The sequence below is a fragment of the Carassius auratus genome, chromosome 31, assembly GCF_003368295.1.
Source record: "Carassius auratus strain Wakin chromosome 31, ASM336829v1, whole genome shotgun sequence".
Classification (NCBI taxonomy): Eukaryota; Metazoa; Chordata; class Actinopteri; order Cypriniformes; family Cyprinidae; genus Carassius; species Carassius auratus.
Window position 1 is genome coordinate 22,982,633 of NC_039273.1, and position 19,770 is coordinate 23,002,402.

Genomic DNA, 19,770 nt, shown 5'->3' on the forward strand with positions numbered 1-19,770 from the left:
ACAGCTGTTAGACACGAAACATTGGGAAAACATTGGCAAAATGGGAAAAGGGAATATAACACCAAATTATTGACGTATTTGAATAGAGTTCCACATTTCTCCGCTAGGCGAGGCGAAATTTAAGTGCGCATGCGCTGCGGGGTCACCGCGTGGCCCGGAAGTGGATCTTTTTACTCCTCCATTGAGTAAACGGAGTGAATGGTGAGTACAACACATCTGTTTAACGTTGCAAAGAAATACATGGACAATCGATATTAAAATCTGCGTGATCTTAAAGACATCGAGTTTTGGTAATACTAGCAGCTGTGCAGATAAATATGAATAGCTGTTTTGCGTCATTTGTTGTTTCAAACGAAGTGCGCGTGTTAGCGTACTTCAGCGATATGTGTGGAGACGCGATTTATGTTTTTGTAAATAAATACGTGTTTCATTATTGTTATTTGCAGTTTTATGAAATTTTAATTTTAACAACCTGTCCGCAAGAAACCATTTATCTTAATTGACTGGCTTCTCAACTCGTTAATGATTTAAACTTCTGCGTATTTTCACGGTTCGTCCGTAAGAAACCCGTGTTTACTGTGAACTGTGTGCGACTTGTGTGCAGGTGATTGCTTGAAGGAAATGGCTCTATTGGGGAATTTTCCAAGGCGGAGGGAAGGACCTCTTCCTCCTCGACCCCCACCTGCCTGGGACGAGCACCAGGCCTACGAAGAGCTGCTGTACTGGGATAACCTCATGCAGGGGGGTCACCGCCTCCACCCGGAGGACTACGAGCGGTAAAACACCGAGTCTGGTTTTACTGTTCATCACACTTCAGAAGTGTAATGTTGGGAAAGCTCTATGAAAATCTTCCATTGGCATGCCTTTTTTTTTGTAACATGGCATGGCTGGTGAAATCAAAAGTCATCACTGGCCAACTTTGGCCTGTGTGTCTTTGTTTGGTCATCTCTGGCATATAAAGATGCAATAAAACTATATTCTTGTTGCAGGTATGAAGAGTTGCGTTATTGGTATGACTGCTTGTGTTATGAAGAAGACCTCAGGCAGTACAACCAATATATTGTTGAGTACCAGAAGTGGGAGGAGGAGAATCTGCACCCAGAAGTATGTTATACCAATGTATATTAAATTTACAGGGTAAATTCATTCTTGTTCTCCCTCTAGATCTTTGCTTAAAATTACAGAAAACTTTAATAAGAACACATGAACAAAGGAAGTGCAAAGGCAACGTTTTGAATTAAGTGTCATAAGTTCAACTCTTCTTTTACTCGACAGCTTCCACCAATGAGGCCACCAACTAGGCCACAAATGAGGCCACCAACTAAGCCACCAATGAGGCCACCGCCCCAGCGAATGTTTGTGAATGAGGATCGCTATGTAAAGGCCAAGCACACAACTGTGTACCCATCAGCAGAGCAGCTGGATGCAGTGCAAAGCATGGTGTCTAATGTGGAGTGTGCCCTGAAGTCTGTCTCTAATTGGTTAAATGAAAAAGAGAGTAGTGCCGCTGATGCTGGAAGGTATGGTTGTTGGTTATGGAAGTCATCTGCCCTAATGTATTAAGAGTTTTTAAAACTGAGTCGGTGCCTTTCATTTTATTTTTAAGTAGTGATGGGAGAAACTAATCAATTGAACCAATTGCAAAATGCAAAATGATTCACTGTTTCAAAGAGCTAGAAAAAAACACATTTTGGTGACGCCTGCCTGTCAAAACTATGCAAATCAGCAAAAACTCAGACCAAAACATGCATAAAAACAGCTTTTACAAACCCAATGAAAACGCTTTCTTAAAAGCATAATATATTAAATGCAATCAAATTAATAAAATGCAATTTAAAAAAATGAAGTGTCTGTATGATAGGCCTATCCGTCTTTAGAATAATAAGTATTAATTTGCAAGGGCTTGTTTTGTTTATTTTAGGGAGAGCTTGTCTAAACAGTCCAGTAAGAGACTATTAACTACTATTCATCCTTTTAATTACACAAATGTCTCATTAAAAATGTCTACAAATTGATGACACTGCAAATAACCATAGACGCTGATGCAGTGGTTCACAGAGCCTCGTTTAATGAAATCACTTGACTTTGGCCTTTTGATACGTGCTCCAAACCACTGTTTGGAAACAATTTATTCGCAAAGGTTTCAAAGCCTCGTGAGGCAGTTATTCAAAAGCGTCCATCACGGCTTTTAAACAATTGCATGCTAATTTATGTTACAGTTCTGGTGGAATATAACCTCATGATTCTGTGCTGTTTTCCTTGCAGTTTTCCTCAAAGTAAACTGCGTGGTGTTATGAGAGTGGGCCTGCTTGCTAAAGGACTCCTGCTGAAAGATGACATGGAGTTAGAGTTGGTGCTGCTCACCAGGGATATGCCTACCAGTTCTCTGCTCAGGCTGATCTCTGGAAAACTCTCAGAATTCATAAAGGTTATTCTCTTTTCCCTTTTTTGTTATTATTTGTAGTAGTAAAGAAAATTTGAATACTTTTGTTATCGATTGTGCTTCATTCACAAAACATGAGCATCATTTATGCAAATGCAAAAAGCTCTGCCATCTCAATGCAGAATGTATTTTAATGTTCAAGAGGATGAGAACACTATGGTTTATTGGTATTTGATGCACATTAAATTGATCAAGTGACAGTTAAGCATTTTCCAATATTACAACATTTTTATTTTAAATAGCTTTTTTGAACTTTTTCTATCAACAAAGTTTCTACAGAAATATTATGCAGCACAACTGTTTTCAATATGTTTATGGAAAATGAAACTGACATGCACTTTCTCCTCCCACTTTCCTCAATGAAAGGATGTTACTGAGGAGAAATACTTCATCACTCCTTCGATCCAAGATGCTGCTATTATTGTTACTAGCCCAAAGGAGCCCGTTCTGAAACTGAGTATCCATCTGACCTCACCTGTGGTCAAGGAGCAGGTTGAAAAAGAGGCATCTGGAGGTATGATCCCACTCTTTTTCTTTTTCGGACCTAAAAGACCTTCAGTAACACCGGAGGAGTGAAAATTAAAGTCCTGCAGTGCAGTCCTCCTGCTGCATCTAATGTGTGGTGGTTCCTTCTGAGCCAAAAACTAGGTGCTTTCAGCTTTTGAAATGTTAGACATTTCCGAACGTCACCTCTAAAGCGATGCGAAGGGTTTGCATTGCAGCAAAAATGCCATCAACAGGCTCGTATTTTTAGTTGTACTTGTTATTATCCTTATTTTGGTACAATGGTAAGAGTATTTTTTTTTTTACGGTTTCAGATAACTGCATTTAGTTTTATTTTATGTAGCATGCGTTTTGATGCTTAAGGAATAATCTGGTCCTCTAGATCAGATTTCATTTGTATTTTGCTGCAGTATTTACCCTGTTCACAACTGAGTTCATTTAAATTAAGCTATGTCTTTTGTTGCCTGTGGTTGCAAATTGACTTTCTCAACCAAGCCTTCTAGTTTGTCAATTTTAGGGGCGCTGGACTTTTGACCAACTGGAAACTCTCTGTCTTGGAAGGGGGGACGCAGTTAGCCTATAGAAGAGGAGGGTGAAATGTCTGTAGAACTAGGAGTGTTTTTAAAGGAGATTAATCGCTGTTCAAACAGACATGGGTGCATACTAAGCTTCATGTTAGATGATTTTCCGAACAGTTCCCCCTCTTCCTCTTGCCTGTGGGCATGGGAACACTGCGTCTACCCCTGGCCAGATGACAGAACCCCCTTGGTCAAACTGTGCCTTGTCTTCTTACTCCATTCGTCACTAGAACCGTGTGCGGAAAGCTCTCCGCAGGACGCTCTGGACAGGCAGAAATGCCTGACTTCTCTGGCGTCTCTCCGCCAGGCCAAGTGGTTCCAGGTTTGCATCCCGTCTTTATTTGTCTAAAAGTCGACTTGTAACTTTATCTGACCTTTGACCTGGGGAAAATACATATTTGTACATTGGGCTTCACTGAAAAATGTTCTTTTTTAAGCCTGCTTGAATTTTTGAAACGTCTGTAAATGCCTTAAACTGAATTGCGCATAACCTGTTTCCGTTTAAATGTCACATGTATCTTCCCCAGGTTGCAATTTGTTCGTTATTGGTCAGAAACTATCATTTGGCCAGATTGATCTGCTTCATACAAAACGTCCTCTAAAAAGCATCTAGAAGTTCTTTGAAGATGCATGATAATGTGTTGACAGGTTTGCTGTTTGTTGGGTTAACAGGCTAAAGTGTCCGAGCTCGAGTCGTGTGTCATCGTGATTCGGATCTTGCGGGACTTGTGTACCCGTGTTTCTACATGGGCTCCACTCAAAGGATGGGTGAGTCGACCTCAAAAACAACAAAAAAGCAATATATCTTTACAACTAGACATTTAATAAACATTAAGGTCTCTTTTGAGTCTGTCTCTTTAATCCTATGTTTTTGGGCAGATTCTTGAGCTGCTCTGTCAGAAGGCCATCTCAACCAGCGAGAGGCTGCTCGGGCCGGGAGAGGCGCTCCGGAGAGTTCTGGAGTGTCTTTCATCAGGGATACTACTGGAGGGTATAGACTGAAATGAAGCCTTGTCTTTGTTTCTTTTGGTGTTTTGAGTCTTGTACTGAGCATGCCTCTTCTCTACAGGTGGTGCAGGAGTTTCTGATCCCTGTGAGCGAGACAACACTGATGCTGGCGCCCATCTTACACTGCAACAGAGAGAAGACATTACTCAGAGTGCACAGGTTACTCGCAATGCAATACTATAGTTTGACTACTTTACAGTGTAATGGTCTAGAAACTATATGATAGTGAAATGAAAATGTCATTCTAAACCCATATATTGGTGCTTTTTATTGCGGAGCACAATGGCAATTAATGCAGCTGTTTTCTGTAAAGTAACTGTTCATTGCGACCATGTATTTCAAAGGAAAAAAGAAAAGATTAAAAAATGTAAAATTATTTTATTAACTGAAAATATTCACCTTTGATGCAGCGCTCAAATGTTTTAAAATATCAGGACTTGGGTATCATTGTACAGTGCTTTAATTTTCTTTCTGTTCCTCAACCAAAGCTCTTGTAAACACTGTGCTGAAACTATAATTTATTTTTATTTATTTTTTAATAACAAGAGTTTCCAACGTTCGAGAAACCCCATTTAGTTTTTTCACATTTAATTTGTTGCTTTCCTCTCACCTCTAGTTTGCCTTAAGACTGACAGCTTTTGGGCAACTTTACAAAGTTCTTGGAATGGACCGCCTCAATTCCAAAGCTTCTAGATTTCTCGGCGAACAAAACAGAGGTATCAATATGACTTTTTCCTAATGTCCAAAATCAGTTATTACAGTTACAATTAAATAGGCTATGCTAGCTCTTGTATTTTTAAAGCAGCTGTATGTAAATTACACTTATTAGGATTGCATAACCTGTATGAAAACTACTAGTGTGTTTCACATTGGGTTGACCCAGTTATAAACACTGAACAGGCATCGGATGTAAAATGTTAATCAGTGAATGATGCTTTTTTTTTTAGTGTGTGTAAAATTTTTTGTCAGACTGGAGAGGGACCTTTGCTTTTTGAATGCTAATATGTTTATAGTATTATGTTTGGTTTTATTTCATAAGAGCAAAGAAAAACCTGTTTTCTGTGTCTGTTAACATATCATAATGCCACATCTCTTCCTTTCATTTAATTAAATTGCAGTGACTGATATCCCAGTAAAGAGGCCAAGGGAAGTTTATGATGCTGGGGATCTTGAAATGAGGCCAAAGTTTCCCAGAAAAGGTATAATAATAATCTCAGTTTCAGGCTCTTTTCCATTGTCCTCTTCCGTTACCCTGGACTAATTTAATATTTAATAAAATGTAGGGATGCACAGTATTAGATAATGATATATTTCCTTTTGTTTGGAATCAACAGCAACTCTCTCCTGTGCAGAGATTACAAACATTATTTCAGATTTTGGTTCGTTTTGTGCAAAAACTTATGATTGAGTACATAGAATGCTTTGAAAATTACTATAATGAAACAAGACTGATGCAGTTGCAACTTTAACATTATAATTTTATTTGTGTATTCTACTTTTCGTTTTATTACATGTAGGCCTACAGCTCCCCCTAAATAAATAAAAGGCCTTACCAGCTGGGCATTAGGACCTCGGGGAGGCTGCCGCTGCGCTCGATTCTGATAACATACCAGTAATATTGTGTATCCCTAACTTAATGTATGGTAGAAAAATACAGCATACCTCATCTTTTAGTTAAATGCTTATTGTATATAAAGTTAGCTATATTGTTTTTCCATGATACCTGTGTGTTCTCCTAGCAGAAAGGCACGAACCAGCAAATGCTCTGATGAAGCTGAACCAGCTGCGGCCTGGAACCCTCTACAAATTGGCATCACAGACCGGGCCTGAACATGAACCTCAGTTCACAATGGCTGTAGAGGTGGATGGAGTAACTTATGAGGCTACAGGCCCCTCCAAACGCAGCGCCAAGCTTCATGTTGCCCAGAAAGTGAGTCTGCTGAAAGTCACAAGTTTGAAAGAAGCTGTTACACAGATAACATTTTCCAGGGTTGTGGTCTTTAATACGTATGAAATAAACATTGGGTGAATTTCAGTGGTTGTCTATGCCATGTCCGCAACACACAGGTTCTGCAAGCATTAGGTGTGCCCTTGCCGTCAGAGGCCAAGCCTGCAGAGGAAAATAAGAGCCAGCCTGTTGCTGCGCCTGCGGTCACCGGTTCAGACGAAACCACTCCTACAGGCTCTGATGACGGCACTGAGGTTAGCATCCAAATATTGAGCCTGCTTGAATAGCTTTGAGGTTTGATGCCTTTGTATACTGTAAGAAATTACTTTGGCATGATTGGTTCCACTTCATCTCGCAGGGTGGCCCCATCCTCACCAAACACGGCAAGAATCCCGTCATGGAGCTCAACGAGAAGCGGAGAAGTCTGAAATATGAACTAACCTCTGTCAAGGGGCGCTTCAATGACAAGACCTTCACCATCGAGGTTAGACATGTTGACTAGAGCGAGTGTCCATGTACTTTAAAAATCAGCTGGACTTCTTTAACACTGTTCTGCATTGTACTGTAACTTGGGTGACAGCAAATCGATCTTGACAGTTTTCAATTTCTGCTTTGAACATTTCATTTTTAGTTTTCTGATGTTTTATAAAGACATATAGTGAGGAAGCAATTGTACACTGCATAGTGACCGAGGCAAGCGGAAATATTTAAGTTTTCAAAAAACATTAAGCAGCAAAAATGCTTTCAACATTTCTTAAGCAGCAAATCAGGCCTTTAGAATGATTTCTGCAGGATTATTTAAAGCCTGAAAATCCAAGATTTTGGATTAATCGGCCAATTATTGTAAAAAAAACTGAATATATTATTTTTTTATTTTTTTTTGTCGATAGGGGCTACAGGAGTCCCAAAAATGTGAAGTCCCAGGTGCAACCCAAAATCACATAGAATAAAGCAATCAACATATGTAAACCCTCAATTATTTTCTGAAGAAATAATAATGCTGCAACGCAGCTATCATCAAAACAAATATTAGAAGTAATTCCTCAGTTGATCAGCAGTATTCGCTGATCATAAATGAATAATTATCCGTTATTAAAACGGACCTTCTTTCTTTTCTCTAGGAACCTGGTCAAAGTCAACATGAGCAACTCAACAGTAAATAATGGTTTTATGAATAAATTGTTTAAATATTATCCATGATTCATGCGTCTTTTTTCAATATACTGTGGTGTTAGAGGTACACTATGAGATTAGTGGCTCTCTTTTGATATCTGTGGTTCAAACATTGAACTGAGCATTTGTGCGGAGAAAAGCTCTGGTGAATATGATTGAGGTTTAACTACGCTTGCACCGTATCTGACTAGCTTTAACAATGTCAATGATAGTAAACAAAAAGTCCTACAAGGTGTATATCCTGAATATGTCGTCTAAACAAGTAAGTAGCATATCTGCCATCATAATAGCCAGAAATTTGATGTAAATACATAAGAACAGATAATAAAAGCCTGATATTCCCTGGCATTCTATTAACCCAACGGCGCTGTATGTGAATTATTGTTGAGGGAATGTAATGTTAGCCCTGCTTCCCATTTTTATGAACCATATGAAGTAACTTCAATAAAAAAAAAAATCATAAAAATATTATCCATTTGTGTTTGCATTCACTTTTGGAAAACGTGTACTGTGGTTAAAACTCCAATATTCTGTCTATCTTAATATTCCTGTGAGTCATAGAAATGCAACCTGTGTCATCCACAGTTCAGCAGCTTTTTTGTTTTCTGTTGCCCTAAAACTTGTTTCTAATGGTGACCTCCTTGAGGTCAGTTCTGCCGTTTAAATCTACTGTTTCTTACTTCTAGTTTTGATTATATCATGTGCATGTTTATATTTTTATTTTTTTACTTTATTTTTTATTTTTTGGCCTCTTTCAGGTGGAGGTCGATGGACAGAAATTCCAGGGCTCTGGATCAAATAAGAAATTAGCCAAAGCCAACGCAGCACTTGCAGCATTAGAAAAGCTTTTTCCAGAAAGTTCTCCTGCAGACCCACTCAAGAAAAAGAAATTCCCTCCCATGGTACAGGCTACATGTTATTCTGGTTCTTCTCTTGGCCTCTTTCTTTCCTAATATTGTTTTGTTCTTTGGTCTAAAAAGTTTTTATTTCTTTAGGGTATGGCTGGATTGTCTTACAACGCAGGCAATCGAGGTAGAGGAAGAGGCCGAGGTAGAGGAAGAGGATTCAACGCTGGCAAGTTTGCAGGTACACTAACATCATGAAAGGCATTAACCTCATCTCGTTTAACAGTTATTTTATTTAGCATCAGTTTTTTGATAGATGTATTTGTGTGTGCTCCCCACTGGAGCTTATTTGAATAGATAATGTAGATTACAAATGCATGTTACCTATTCCTCTAATGTGGATGTTGTCTTAACTTTTATTTGGATTGACCCCAGGCCAGTCTGTTACCAACTCCAGCACACCTGTGAATCCCCAGGGGGACCAGTCTGCCGCCTCCACCATCAGCGCAGCCACATACCAAGCTGTACCACCACCAATGACTGGCTATTATAATCAGTACACCCAGTCCTATTCACAGTTCAAAAAACCCCTTAATCAGGGCCAGAATCAGACTCAAAATCAAAGCCAGAGCAAAAGAACAAACCAACAAACTCCTCTTGTTGGACCAGACTATGGCTACGGATATCAAGGACCTGGGATGAGTATGGGGGGACCACCTAATTTCAGTTATGCAGGTGAGTTTGAATGCTTACATGCTGTGTAATCATATGCTTTTAACCCACAACTATCTAAAACACTTTTTTTTTTCTTAATAGCATACAATGGACCACCTGGTACAGCATCATTCGGGCCACCTGGAACAACAAATCAGAGCTATAGCTTCACCCAGAGCGCCTATCCCAACCTGGGAGGCTACAGCAGTGGAGCCAATAGCACAGACTACACATACAGATAAACATAACACGTTTGGTCTCCCTGCTCTCAGTAGGGTATGGATGCTCATTCAAACAATTGAGAAGTCATTTCTGTAATTCTGTAGTGTCCTCCTGAATTGAAACATTCGCTCGAAACCTTTTGAGATTTTATACTGTTTTGTGTTAATTTTGTCATTGGAACTGCACCTCAGTAACAGAATTAGCATGGTTTTGATTCACCACTAGTTTAAGGAAAAATTACATCAGGATGGAAGTTGTTTTTTGTCTGTGCCTAAATGGTTGGTGTGACTCAACTGGAAATTGTCACACAATTATTTTTTTTCCCCAAAAGGTATATTTATGAACATCGTCTTGTTTTGCTTCATAGTTTTAAGCAGGTTTCCGAAGTTTTTTTTTATTTTTTATATTTTTTTTGTGGGCTGAATGTGGACCGTGAACGCAGACTGATGTTTACTTCCCTGAAACCATTTCAGCTGTTTCTTGTTTGTATTTTTAAGAGGTATGATATGCGTTATTCAGCTTAATTTTGGTATCATCGTACACGTAGAATGTAGCTTTTTGCTGTTAAATAGGCCAGTGCAAAAGTTTTTGTGTTCTCTGGGGTGAATGTCACATCTCTGACCTGTGCAGGAATAAAAAATGTTTCTATTTTTATTTGCTTTCTTGTTGTTTATTAGACAGAAATTGTGAAACAAGTTCATAGTTCTGTACATTTACATATTAAAATGTACATAAGCGATTTTGAGAAACATTTATTTGTGCATCTCTCAGTCATCGTATTGTACTGCAATGTTTTACACCAAAATAAAAACTGCAGAGCATAATACTAGGTATTTAAATATAATTTCACAAAGACATTATTGGGAGATACAGATTGACAACTGATATTATTGCATTTTGTCTAAGTAGTCTGCTATAAATCTCAATTGATTTACATTATAAACTGTCAGAATTTAATTTCATTTATGCACAAAATTGTTTTTTGCTTTGGTTTATTAGATCCCTTTCAAATCAACCAATTCCGCCGTTCCAGTAATTAATAAAAGGACAGTTATAAATGCTATGGCATAAATTGGCAATTTTAGAGAATTCTGAACTGAGACAGAAGAGAAGTAAAAAGTTGGAACAGTCTTACTTGGTGTGTTTAAAACAAATGCCCTTAGTCACATGCGTCTGTGGTCATTGAGTCAGTAGGAACATGCTTCGCCTGCATGCATTGGTCACATGTGCACACCCATCCCTAAATGGAACCTAATATATAGTGGGTGATAGGAAACCCAGCATATAGTGGAGGGATCACTCATACAGGGATACTGCAAGGACCATCACTTCATTGTGAGTCTTTTTATCTGCTTTAGATAATCATAATGTCTCTGTTTAATAACCACAACTCTGTTGTCTGTTTCTCAGTTATAGTTTAATCTGGAATTTTATGATACGGTTCCCCTTTGAACTATGCTATCGATATGACACTTTAAAACTATCACTGTCACTGGAAATTGTATATGTATGTGTATGCATTCAAACTGGCATTCTACAGATTTGACAGAAACAGAAAATTTGAATAAAATAGCATGGTATGCTAATGTGCTATTCAGAATTCAGCTGCAGTGTTTCTACCACCCCATTAGTCAAGTCATGGTTCATTGATGATCAGAATGATATAAAGATAGAGCCAATGCTGTAGAGAGAGGTGTCTGCTGGTATATGTGTTTTCAGTGACGTGAGTTTTCTTGAATTTGATGCTTCAGTGTAGTTTCAGTTTTTTGGGGGGTTTTATGCTTTTGCAAGAAATGGGTGGTTAACTTTTTAAGCAATGTTGTTTCTGTCTTCCTGTACAGATGGCATCACTACTAATGCTGGTGTTTTTAACTGCTCTCCATGGGGTCCTCTGCTACCCTTCCTCATTCATTGACCTGGAAGCTAAAGGAAGTGAGTTGGTATTGATTTATGTTAAATACTTTAGAATTGGCAGTTGTGTTCTAATCCTCCGTATTAATTATCTGTAATCTCTCTTGAGTGTTTATCTCTGCTCTTTTATTGCCTTCATCAGGTAACAAGTCATCTATCAGGTTCCTGGTTTTGGGGGACTGGGGTGGTCTGCCATATCCTCCTTATATTACCCCTATAGAGACGGCCACTGCACGCATGATGGCCAAAACTGCTTCTCAGATGGGCGCAGACTTCATTTTAGCACTCGGTGACAACTTCTACTATAAGGGTGTCAGTGATGTCAATGACCCTAGATTCCAGGTTTGGTTTCTAGAGTTTAGATCCTTTTGAGTTTTGTAAATACAGGATTTTTGTATTTTTTTATGCATCTTTTTGTTAAAGAGAGACTGAATTCTATAATGAACTAGGTCCACTGCTGAAATGTCAAATGCCAACTCAACAAAACTAGTTGAGTATTGGTAAGACCATTTCTAGTTGTGTGCTGGGTTTTAAAAGTGCAAACTGGTGTAGAAGAGTTTAAGCCATCTTGTCTAATCTAGGGGTGCTTAGTCCTGCTTCTAGAGGTCCAGTATCCTGCAGAGTTTGGCTTCAAACCGCTCTGACACACTTGCCTGGAAATGTCTTGTCAGTCTGAAGACCTTGATTATTTTGGTTCAGGTGTGTTTATGGCTTGAGCTAAATTCTACAGGAGAGTGGATCTACAGGAACAGGTTTAGACAATCCTAGTCTAGTTTTCCCCCTAATGTAGGCCATGGTCCTTTAATCCTCTTTGTAGGTCACGTTTGAAGACGTCTACACTCAGGATTCTCTTAATATTCCATGGTACATCATTGCTGGCAATCACGACCATGCGGGAAACGTCCTTGCTCAAATCAAGTACAGCCAGAAGTCAAAGAGATGGTATGTGAGCCAATGTGTCTAGGCCTCCATGTCTAATTGAGTTTGGCTTCCTGGCTCTTAAGCTGGTTTGCAACTTAATTCTATTGTCAGTGCAGCTGTGTCCAGTGTGTAGACTTGGCAGATGCCCTGTTCTTTGGTTTTAATATGGTTTCTTTTTTATGTTCTTTCCATCCTCAAGGAACTTCCCCTACTATTATTATGAGATGAACTTCCGCATTCCTCGAACAGACAGCACACTGACCATCATCATGCTGGACACTGTGCTGCTGTGTGGAAACTCTGATGACTTCCTTGACCAGCAACCCCAAGGTCCCCGAAGTAGCGTTCAGGCCAACAGACAGCTGCAGTGGCTTCAGGAACGTTTGGCAAAGTCTAAGGCTGATTATCTCCTGGTGGCTGGCCATTATCCGGTATGGTCCATATCCGAGCATGGGCCAACCGACTGTCTGCTGAAGAACTTGAGACCACTGCTTAAGAAGTACAAGGCTACTGCTTACCTTTGTGGCCATGATCACAATCTACAAGTAGGTCATAAAGCCATATCATAAGATTCAGTTTTTTTGTCAACTTTGCATTTGACTTCCCCTCTTCCATTTTTAGTACATCAAGGAGTCTGGTATTGGTTATGTGGTTAGTGGAGCTGGTAACTTTATGGATCCAGATGTGCGACACCGAAACCAGGTTCCTCGAGGCTACCTCAAGTTCTTCAATGGAGACGCTGGCACCTTGGGTGGCTTTGCCCATGTGGAGGTTAACAAGAAAGAGATGACCGTTACTTTTATCCAGGCTAGAGGAACCTCCCTTTACAGGGCTGTTCTTAAAAAGCGTGATGATCTTTCCGGAGTGGGTGGCAATGTTTGAAGCTCTTATCCAGTTTGAGTCTTTTAGCGTTATGCTATAAATTAGATGTGCTCAAGATTAAATGCACACTTTGAATCTTACGTTTTTATAGATTAGACTTTTAAATGGTTTAACCAAAAATGTTCTGTATGTCTTGAACCTGTAAGTGTTTTAAAGTGATTGATTATTAAATAACTAAACTACTCTTGTGGTCCATTGAGTCTGCTTCTCCGTTGTTTGCAATTTCATTTTTCTGCGTGTGTTGTTACCATTGACTGCTATGACTCTATGTATCAACACTAATTTGGTTTTAATCTATTCGTCCCACACCTGTCTCCTTGTGGCCAACATGGGTAGAGTTTTATATTTGTTAAACTATGCATTTCTCATCCATAGTGCCTCATGTTAATTAGTTAATCCCTTCTGATATTAGTTTCAGAAGCTATTTGTGAGGGAGTTTTCAGCTTCTTGAAACAAGTGATTTAAACATTGGCCAACTAATACTGCAGTGGTGTACAATGGGGCATTTTGTGGGGTATAGACTCTTTAATGCACAAATAGCTTGCCAACAGAACCTGATCCCATTTCTCCCACAAAGTTGGGCAACTGCCAGCCCTACCTGAATTAAGTCTGTATTTGGAATGGATCCAAAGCCAATGATCTAATGTTCCTGCAGCATAAGCTGGATAGATGTTGACCACATTAATGTTAGTCTGTGACAAATCCTTCTTGCTTCATTAAATGCAATATTACACTTCCAGGCTAATTTGTCAACAACAACAAAAAAAGTTTTTTTTTTGTTTTTTTTTTTTTGGCTGTACTTGTACATGAAGTTTGTATTCACTTAAACAGTGCTGTTTTTACGCACACACACACACACACACACACACATATATATTGTTATAATTTGAATAGATATTCAGCATGATTTAAGGCTGTTTGAAATATAAAACTTCTCAAACTAAAATTATTCAGCCCTAACAGATTTTGAAATGTGTATGTATTTTCCAGGGTAAAGGTGCTTAAAGAATGGTGTAAATGCAAGCTTCATGATTTAATCTGACGAATCCCAGCCATCACATAATATCCTTGGCAGTCAGGATGCAGGCCCTAATCCTTTCTGCACATGCTGTGTCTATGTCCTCAGTTCAATCTGGTCTAATCTAAATTATTTCCTGAACCCTGATTTAACAGTTAGCAAATCCGCAATGTTCCTTACAGTGTGCAGATTTCTTTTTTCACTGAAAAGTAAAAGGAGGAAGACCTGGTTTTCAAATACAGTATATAAGTATGTTTTCACTCCTACAACTCCTACATTATTTTGTGAAACTTTCCAAACTATGTAACTTTCCAAACTATGTCAGATCTTTCCACATGACTTTTGTGATGCTTATATTGGTCTTCTCTGCAGTTCTTCAAAATTCTTTATAGGTTTTTGTTATTTATTGTACTAAACTGCCATTACTATCTTCCAGATTTGACCTGTTGAGGACGAGCAGGTCAGTTTGCAGTTTAATGTGGATCTCTGGTATTAGTGCTAAGCCTTCTCTACCCACCTGCAGCGTGATTTCTTGCCTGTGGCATTAAAGCGTGAACTACTACCGTTATCTAATTGTCCTTTTTACAGTGCCCAGACCATTATCTTTCTTTACACCCTTACGGAAATTAATCATGGTTTTATTATAGTAAAAGTGTATCATTGTACGTTTCATAAATGTGGTTTGGGTAATAGTAACAGTCAGCACCAATTATCTAAACAGGTGAACAAATTAGATCACCAGCATTCAGATGTCATTTAAGTCCATAGATTAACAAGGACAGTGTGTTTATACAGAAAACGTATGTAAGTATGTATAAAATAACTTTAATACTTCAAGAGGAAAAATATCCATATCATAGACAACAAAATGTTAAAAGGTCCAACACTAGATAGATAAAATATAAGTGGATGTCATTGCCATATCTGTCACTGGTTTTCTCTCAGGTTTAACTCACAGGGCAAAAAGAGGAGTCTAATCTGATAACATCCTTACTAAACTCTTTAATTCTTGCTCTTAACAAGCTAGTCATTTAAGCTGATCCTGTAATGGTGCAATACTTAACATCACATTCAGCACACCTTTAACACAACTGAAACAGAAGAAAGACAGTGTGTAAACAAAGACACACACACGCCCAGGGTCCAAAATTTACATTTTGCAATTCTAAAAAAAAAAAAAAACAGTTTTAATTTTAATGTGAAGAACATTAAATTTAAATAACCTATTTTCCACTCTAAATAACCTTTTGTGCAATGGAAAGTTTCCATTGAACCATGGAAGCCAATAAAGAACCTTTATTTTTAAGACTGAAATGAATTCAATATATAAAATGTTATTTTTTGAATAGAGCCACTGGTTAATAAACCTTCACAATAACTGTGGATTCTAAATCCAATCCAGTTAAACTTCCTTACAAAATTAGCCACAAGTTCAGTATTAATTCTGTGCAACACCATAAACGTCAAAAAGAAAATAAAGAGAAAAGGAAAACATTTGATGTATGTATATATATGCTGCTTATCCTGCGTTGATCTTTTCTGAGGATTATTTTGGCTTCAGGAGGAAGGCTGCTCCTGAATTGGCACAATCCTGCAGACGTGATTGTGCAGTCTCTCACTTTGTAATACGCCAAAGTAATGCGGCTTGGACTGACATGGCTCTCTGCTTATTGAGGTCATTTAGGGTCAGCAGCACTTATTTTAAGGACAGGCCACTCATCCTCGTATGGTCCACAGGTTGAGGCCCAGCTTTTGCTGTCAAATAGAAAAGTTTAGAGTACTGTGGTAAATACAGACAACACCGGCACTGGGCATTGATCAAAGAAGCCTAAAGTTTCTTAGTTAATTTGATCTATTTAAAGGGAGGGATTTAAACGTAAAGAAATAGTTCACCCAAAAATGAAAATGTCTTCAACCTCAAGCCATCCAAGATGAATATGAGTTTGTTTCATTGTCTGAACAGGGTTTGGATAAATTTAGCATTCCATCACTTGCTCACCAGTGGATGCTCTGCAGTGAATGGGTGCCATCAGAATGAGATCACAATAAATACATCAAATACATAAAACCATCACAATAATCCACAAGTAATCCACATGATTCCAGCCCAACAATTAACATATTGTGAAGTGAAAACTGCATGTTTGTAAGAAACATATCCATGAAGGAATGTTAACTTTTAATCGTCACTTCTGGCCGTAAAAATTCCATAATTATTAAGTCTATAATAAATAAACATTGGAAAAAGTCCATTCTCTTGACATCTCGCATTAAAATCCACCAACATATTTGTTTAGCACTCTTGGAGTTTTTAGTGTTTTCGCTTGTGAACAGTTCTTGATATGTTCATATTTCACTCCTCATTCAGACAAGACAACATTTTTACAAGAGAAAGTTAATTATTAAAGAAAATGAATTAATTCATTATAAAAGCATCTTAATAATGGATTTGTTTACTGCAAACATGCCATTTTCCACTTCGTTTGGTGTAGATTTTTGTGATGTTTTTATCAGCTGATTGGACTCTCAATCTGACGGCACCCATTCACTGCAGAGGATCCACTGGTGAGCAAATGATATAATTCAACATTTCTCCAAAACTATTCTGATGAAGAAACAAACGTATTTACATCTTGTATGTCCTGAGAGTAAATCTCTTTTTCGGCAAATGTTCATTTTATGGTGAACTTTTCCTTTAAGAAGTCCACACTCTAGTGTGAGCCATTGTTCGTTGTTTCAGACTTTATCAGTCCCATCTCTCCTCTCATGGAATGACATGTGTGAGAAAGTGGAACTATGTCCTTTAATTTTGGGTGAAGGGAAGACGTAGGCATCTTGTGGTGTCTTGGTTGGGCTCTTGTTATCCTCCGGATGTATTTGAGGCAGTGCAGGGCTATTCAGCACACTGTGAGAAGCAGGAGAGGGGAAGAAGTGAGGAATAAAAGGGATGGCAGCCAAAAGGGGGCTGGTTTGAGGGCTGTCCGCCAGAGAGAGGGGGATGACCACATCGTCCTGATCCCAAACATGAAAGGCATTGGGGTGGGAGTGTGTGAGGACTGCTGGCATGTGCGTGGAACCATCATCACCTGCCTCACTGTTGGCCTTTAAGATCTCCTCGTCTGGACCCAAAGCCCAGTCTGATCACATGAAAAATATAAATATGACATCAGTTATATCAGTGTGAATTTAGTGTGAAAGAATTTTTTTTACAAAAAATAAAATAAAATAATGAATTATAGTGCCATTATGCTTTTTTCAGTATATATATATATATTTTCATAATAATCAAACATATTTCTCCCAAATTGTCATTACTGTCCAGATTTTATTGTTGTTGTTGTTGTTGTTTTATTCATCTGTGTCATAATCATTAATACAGTAATAGAGTATTTTCTGAATTACAGTGCATCACAATGCAAAGAATTCATGGTCCCAAAATAAGCTTCATCTGCTGTAAATTATACTTTTTTCATATGATTGAATCTATGTTATTTCACACTTATCTGAGGGTGGTGTTTCAGTTTCTCTCATGATTCCTGATTTTTAGATGTTGTGCTTAAATAAGAGTAGGAAATTACATATGAAACAGGTTTGCAATACTGCTAAGATCACTGATGTCTAATAAAATACTCCCTTTTTTGGCATATGCTTATTGGATAAAAAGGAGATGAGCAGGTCTAGGTTAAATCCTGAAATAGCACACGTAAAAATAAACTCCTCAAAAGCCACATTTAAAATGAATAAATGTCATTAATTGTCAGTTACACTATAAAATCAAATGGTATGTGCAAACAAATTAGGCAGAACTTTTTCTCAGAACTAAGTTCACTCAAATACAATTTTGAAACATAATGTATAATTTGTATAATCTTTTGTAAATGAATAAATAAACTATTTTATTTTGTAGCCACTTTATCACCATCACTACTGAACAGTTGAATTTGGAAATGTAACAAGTTACAGATTACATTTAAGATATAACAAGTAGTGTAAATATTTCAGTTACTTTATTAATGTTACTGATTACATTTGATTACTTTTTGAGTACTTTCAACTGTTATATTAAACCAGACAGGGTTAACTTTACTTTAACACTCAACACTGATTACTGTCAGACTTTCAAAATCCCTTGAAATAAGATGATAAAAGCCTAGTTTCACAGACAGGGTTTAGACTAAGCCAGGATTAGGCCATAGTTAAATTAGGACATTTAAGTAATTTTAATACTGACATATTTCAAGATCAACCAGTGCAAGTTTCTTTCATCTGAAACAATTCAGACTTACATTTTAGTCTGGGACTAGGTTTAAGCCTTGCCTGTGAACCCGGGGAAAATATTTTATCTTAAATGCATGCCTGTGAAAATATTAAGATGTACTCCCCTTTGTAATCATTAACATTTTCATGAGTAACTGTAATTTAATTACACTTTTTTCTGTTTCCCAGTAGCTTCTTCTTTGCATGTAACTAGTTACTCCCCAACACTGACCATCACCATCTGGAAACAACACAATATTTGACCAGCTAAACCTGTTAATTTCGACTACATTTAACTGCATGCTACTCAATGCAACTCTCAGTATATTTACCCAAGATGTCATGCGCGAGGTCTTTAATTAAATGTCCCACAATGGCATAAGCGACGGCGACCACCACCACGGCGGCCATCAGCAGGTAGAGCAAGGCTCTGGGCAGCTGGATGAGATCTCTGGCTGGAGGTCTGTAGTCCTTGTACAGCGGAGACTCATACACGGCGTACTGATTCGCGTGCTGGTTTCCAGAGAAGGACACGTTCAAACTGTTCATATTCACGGGGTTCATTCTTGTCCACTGCTTGTGAAGGGCCTCGATTCCACTTCCCAAAGGTGTAACGCTTGTCCTCCAGGTAGTTTATCCCAAGTAACAGGAGACTATTTGTCGAATCGGCGAGTAGAGTCGGTCCATAATGTCATTTGAAAAGTTTAAAAATATATATAAATTTGGTTTGTAGGCTACTTCAAAAGCGTAATTCTGTAAAACAAACAAGTGAACTCATTCAAATACACGATTTTAAAACCAGCTATTTTTTCCTAATCATTTTCTGTTTAGATGGGCAGATGGAGTGAGTGTGATGTAAGAGATGAGGTTTGAACATCTCACACCATCTTTTCTCGGACAGCGACACTATTGGTGGATTTGACGCGTCATCACCTCAATCCCATCAAGGCGCGCGCACGGGATCACTCGAGGTCAACCAGGAATCGCGCGCGCATCAGCCTCCCTGCTCTAGAGATGACTGACAGATCCAGAATGTGACACTGAAGAATAGAACCATTATAAAGGTTTCTGACCATCAACTCATTTTTACTTCTTCAATGGTAAAGTATTATTTTTGTATCACTGAGATGAGGGTTAAATCGGGTTAATTAGGACATTTCCTCCCAGTCGTCTCAATTGCAAAGTCTATCCCAGTTTACCTGAATTCGTTTTCATTTTTATAGTTTTAGTTTTTATTTTGACTTAGGTTTAGTCATTTTGTTGTTGTTTCATTTTTATTAGGTTATTTATTTTGTATGTCTATTTTTTTTCTCATTTGCATTTTTATTTTTTAGGTATTTTAGTAC

At 38.2% G+C, this 19,770-nt stretch overlaps 3 protein-coding genes across 7 annotated transcripts; 2 read left to right on the top strand and 1 right to left on the bottom strand.

The window, feature by feature from the left end:
- The first annotated feature begins 130 nt into the window (after positions 1-130).
- LOC113050891 (spermatid perinuclear RNA-binding protein-like) lies at positions 131-10,087 on the top strand. 5 transcript variants are annotated; one of them, XM_026214319.1, is made up of 19 exons: positions 131-201; positions 605-776; positions 990-1,104; positions 1,276-1,520; positions 2,266-2,428; positions 2,810-2,957; positions 3,756-3,847; positions 4,198-4,293; positions 4,405-4,516; positions 4,595-4,692; positions 5,150-5,249; positions 5,652-5,732; positions 6,273-6,463; positions 6,601-6,735; positions 6,840-6,965; positions 8,413-8,556; positions 8,650-8,740; positions 8,935-9,234; positions 9,316-10,087. In XM_026214319.1, exons 2-19 carry the CDS (start codon positions 622-624, stop codon positions 9,453-9,455), a joined length of 2,532 nt encoding a protein of 843 aa, XP_026070104.1. In that variant the 5' UTR covers positions 131-201; positions 605-621; the 3' UTR covers positions 9,456-10,087. The 5 variants fall into 5 exon arrangements, with proteins under 5 accessions (XP_026070104.1, XP_026070106.1, XP_026070107.1 ...); XM_026214321.1 differs by having other exon boundaries at positions 6,276-6,463; XM_026214320.1 differs by having other exon boundaries at positions 184-311.
- A 126-nt stretch (positions 10,088-10,213) lies between these two features.
- LOC113050892 (tartrate-resistant acid phosphatase type 5) lies at positions 10,214-13,332 on the top strand. The gene is made up of 6 exons (XM_026214324.1): positions 10,214-10,770; positions 11,277-11,367; positions 11,489-11,688; positions 12,164-12,288; positions 12,467-12,812; positions 12,889-13,332. Exons 2-6 carry the CDS (start codon positions 11,277-11,279, stop codon positions 13,147-13,149), a joined length of 1,023 nt encoding a protein of 340 aa, XP_026070109.1. The 5' UTR covers positions 10,214-10,770; the 3' UTR covers positions 13,150-13,332.
- Positions 13,333-16,265: 2,933 nt separating this feature from the next.
- LOC113051140 (uncharacterized) lies at positions 16,266-19,568 on the bottom strand. Its single transcript, XM_026214736.1, has 2 exons — positions 18,757-19,568; positions 16,266-17,304 (listed from the first exon to the last, which is right to left on the bottom strand). The coding sequence occupies exons 1-2, from the start codon at positions 18,986-18,988 to the stop codon at positions 16,904-16,906; spliced, it is 633 nt and encodes a 210-aa protein (XP_026070521.1). The 5' UTR covers positions 18,989-19,568; the 3' UTR covers positions 16,266-16,903.
- Between the last annotated feature and the right edge of the window lie 202 nt (positions 19,569-19,770).

Bases quoted from the DNA above. Each gene is read 5' to 3' on its own strand.
- LOC113051140 (XM_026214736.1), bottom strand. From the start codon at position 18,988: ATGAACCCCGTGAATATGAACAGTTTGAACGTGTCCTTCTCTGGAAAC. The intron at 17,305-18,756 runs GTAAATATACTG...TCATGTGATCAG, and splicing joins CCTCGCGCATGACATCTTGG to ACTGGGCTTTGGGTCCAGAC.
- LOC113050891 (XM_026214319.1), top strand. From the start codon at position 622: ATGGCTCTATTGGGGAATTTTCCAAGGCGGAGGGAAGGACCTCTTCCT. The intron at 5,250-5,651 runs GTATCAATATGA...ATTAAATTGCAG, and splicing joins TCTCGGCGAACAAAACAGAG to TGACTGATATCCCAGTAAAG. The intron at 6,966-8,412 runs GTTAGACATGTT...GGCCTCTTTCAG, and splicing joins ACAAGACCTTCACCATCGAG to GTGGAGGTCGATGGACAGAA.
- LOC113050892 (XM_026214324.1), top strand. From the start codon at position 11,277: ATGGCATCACTACTAATGCTGGTGTTTTTAACTGCTCTCCATGGGGTC. The intron at 12,289-12,466 runs GTATGTGAGCCA...TCCATCCTCAAG, and splicing joins AGCCAGAAGTCAAAGAGATG to GAACTTCCCCTACTATTATT. The intron at 12,813-12,888 runs GTAGGTCATAAA...TTCCATTTTTAG, and splicing joins GCCATGATCACAATCTACAA to TACATCAAGGAGTCTGGTAT.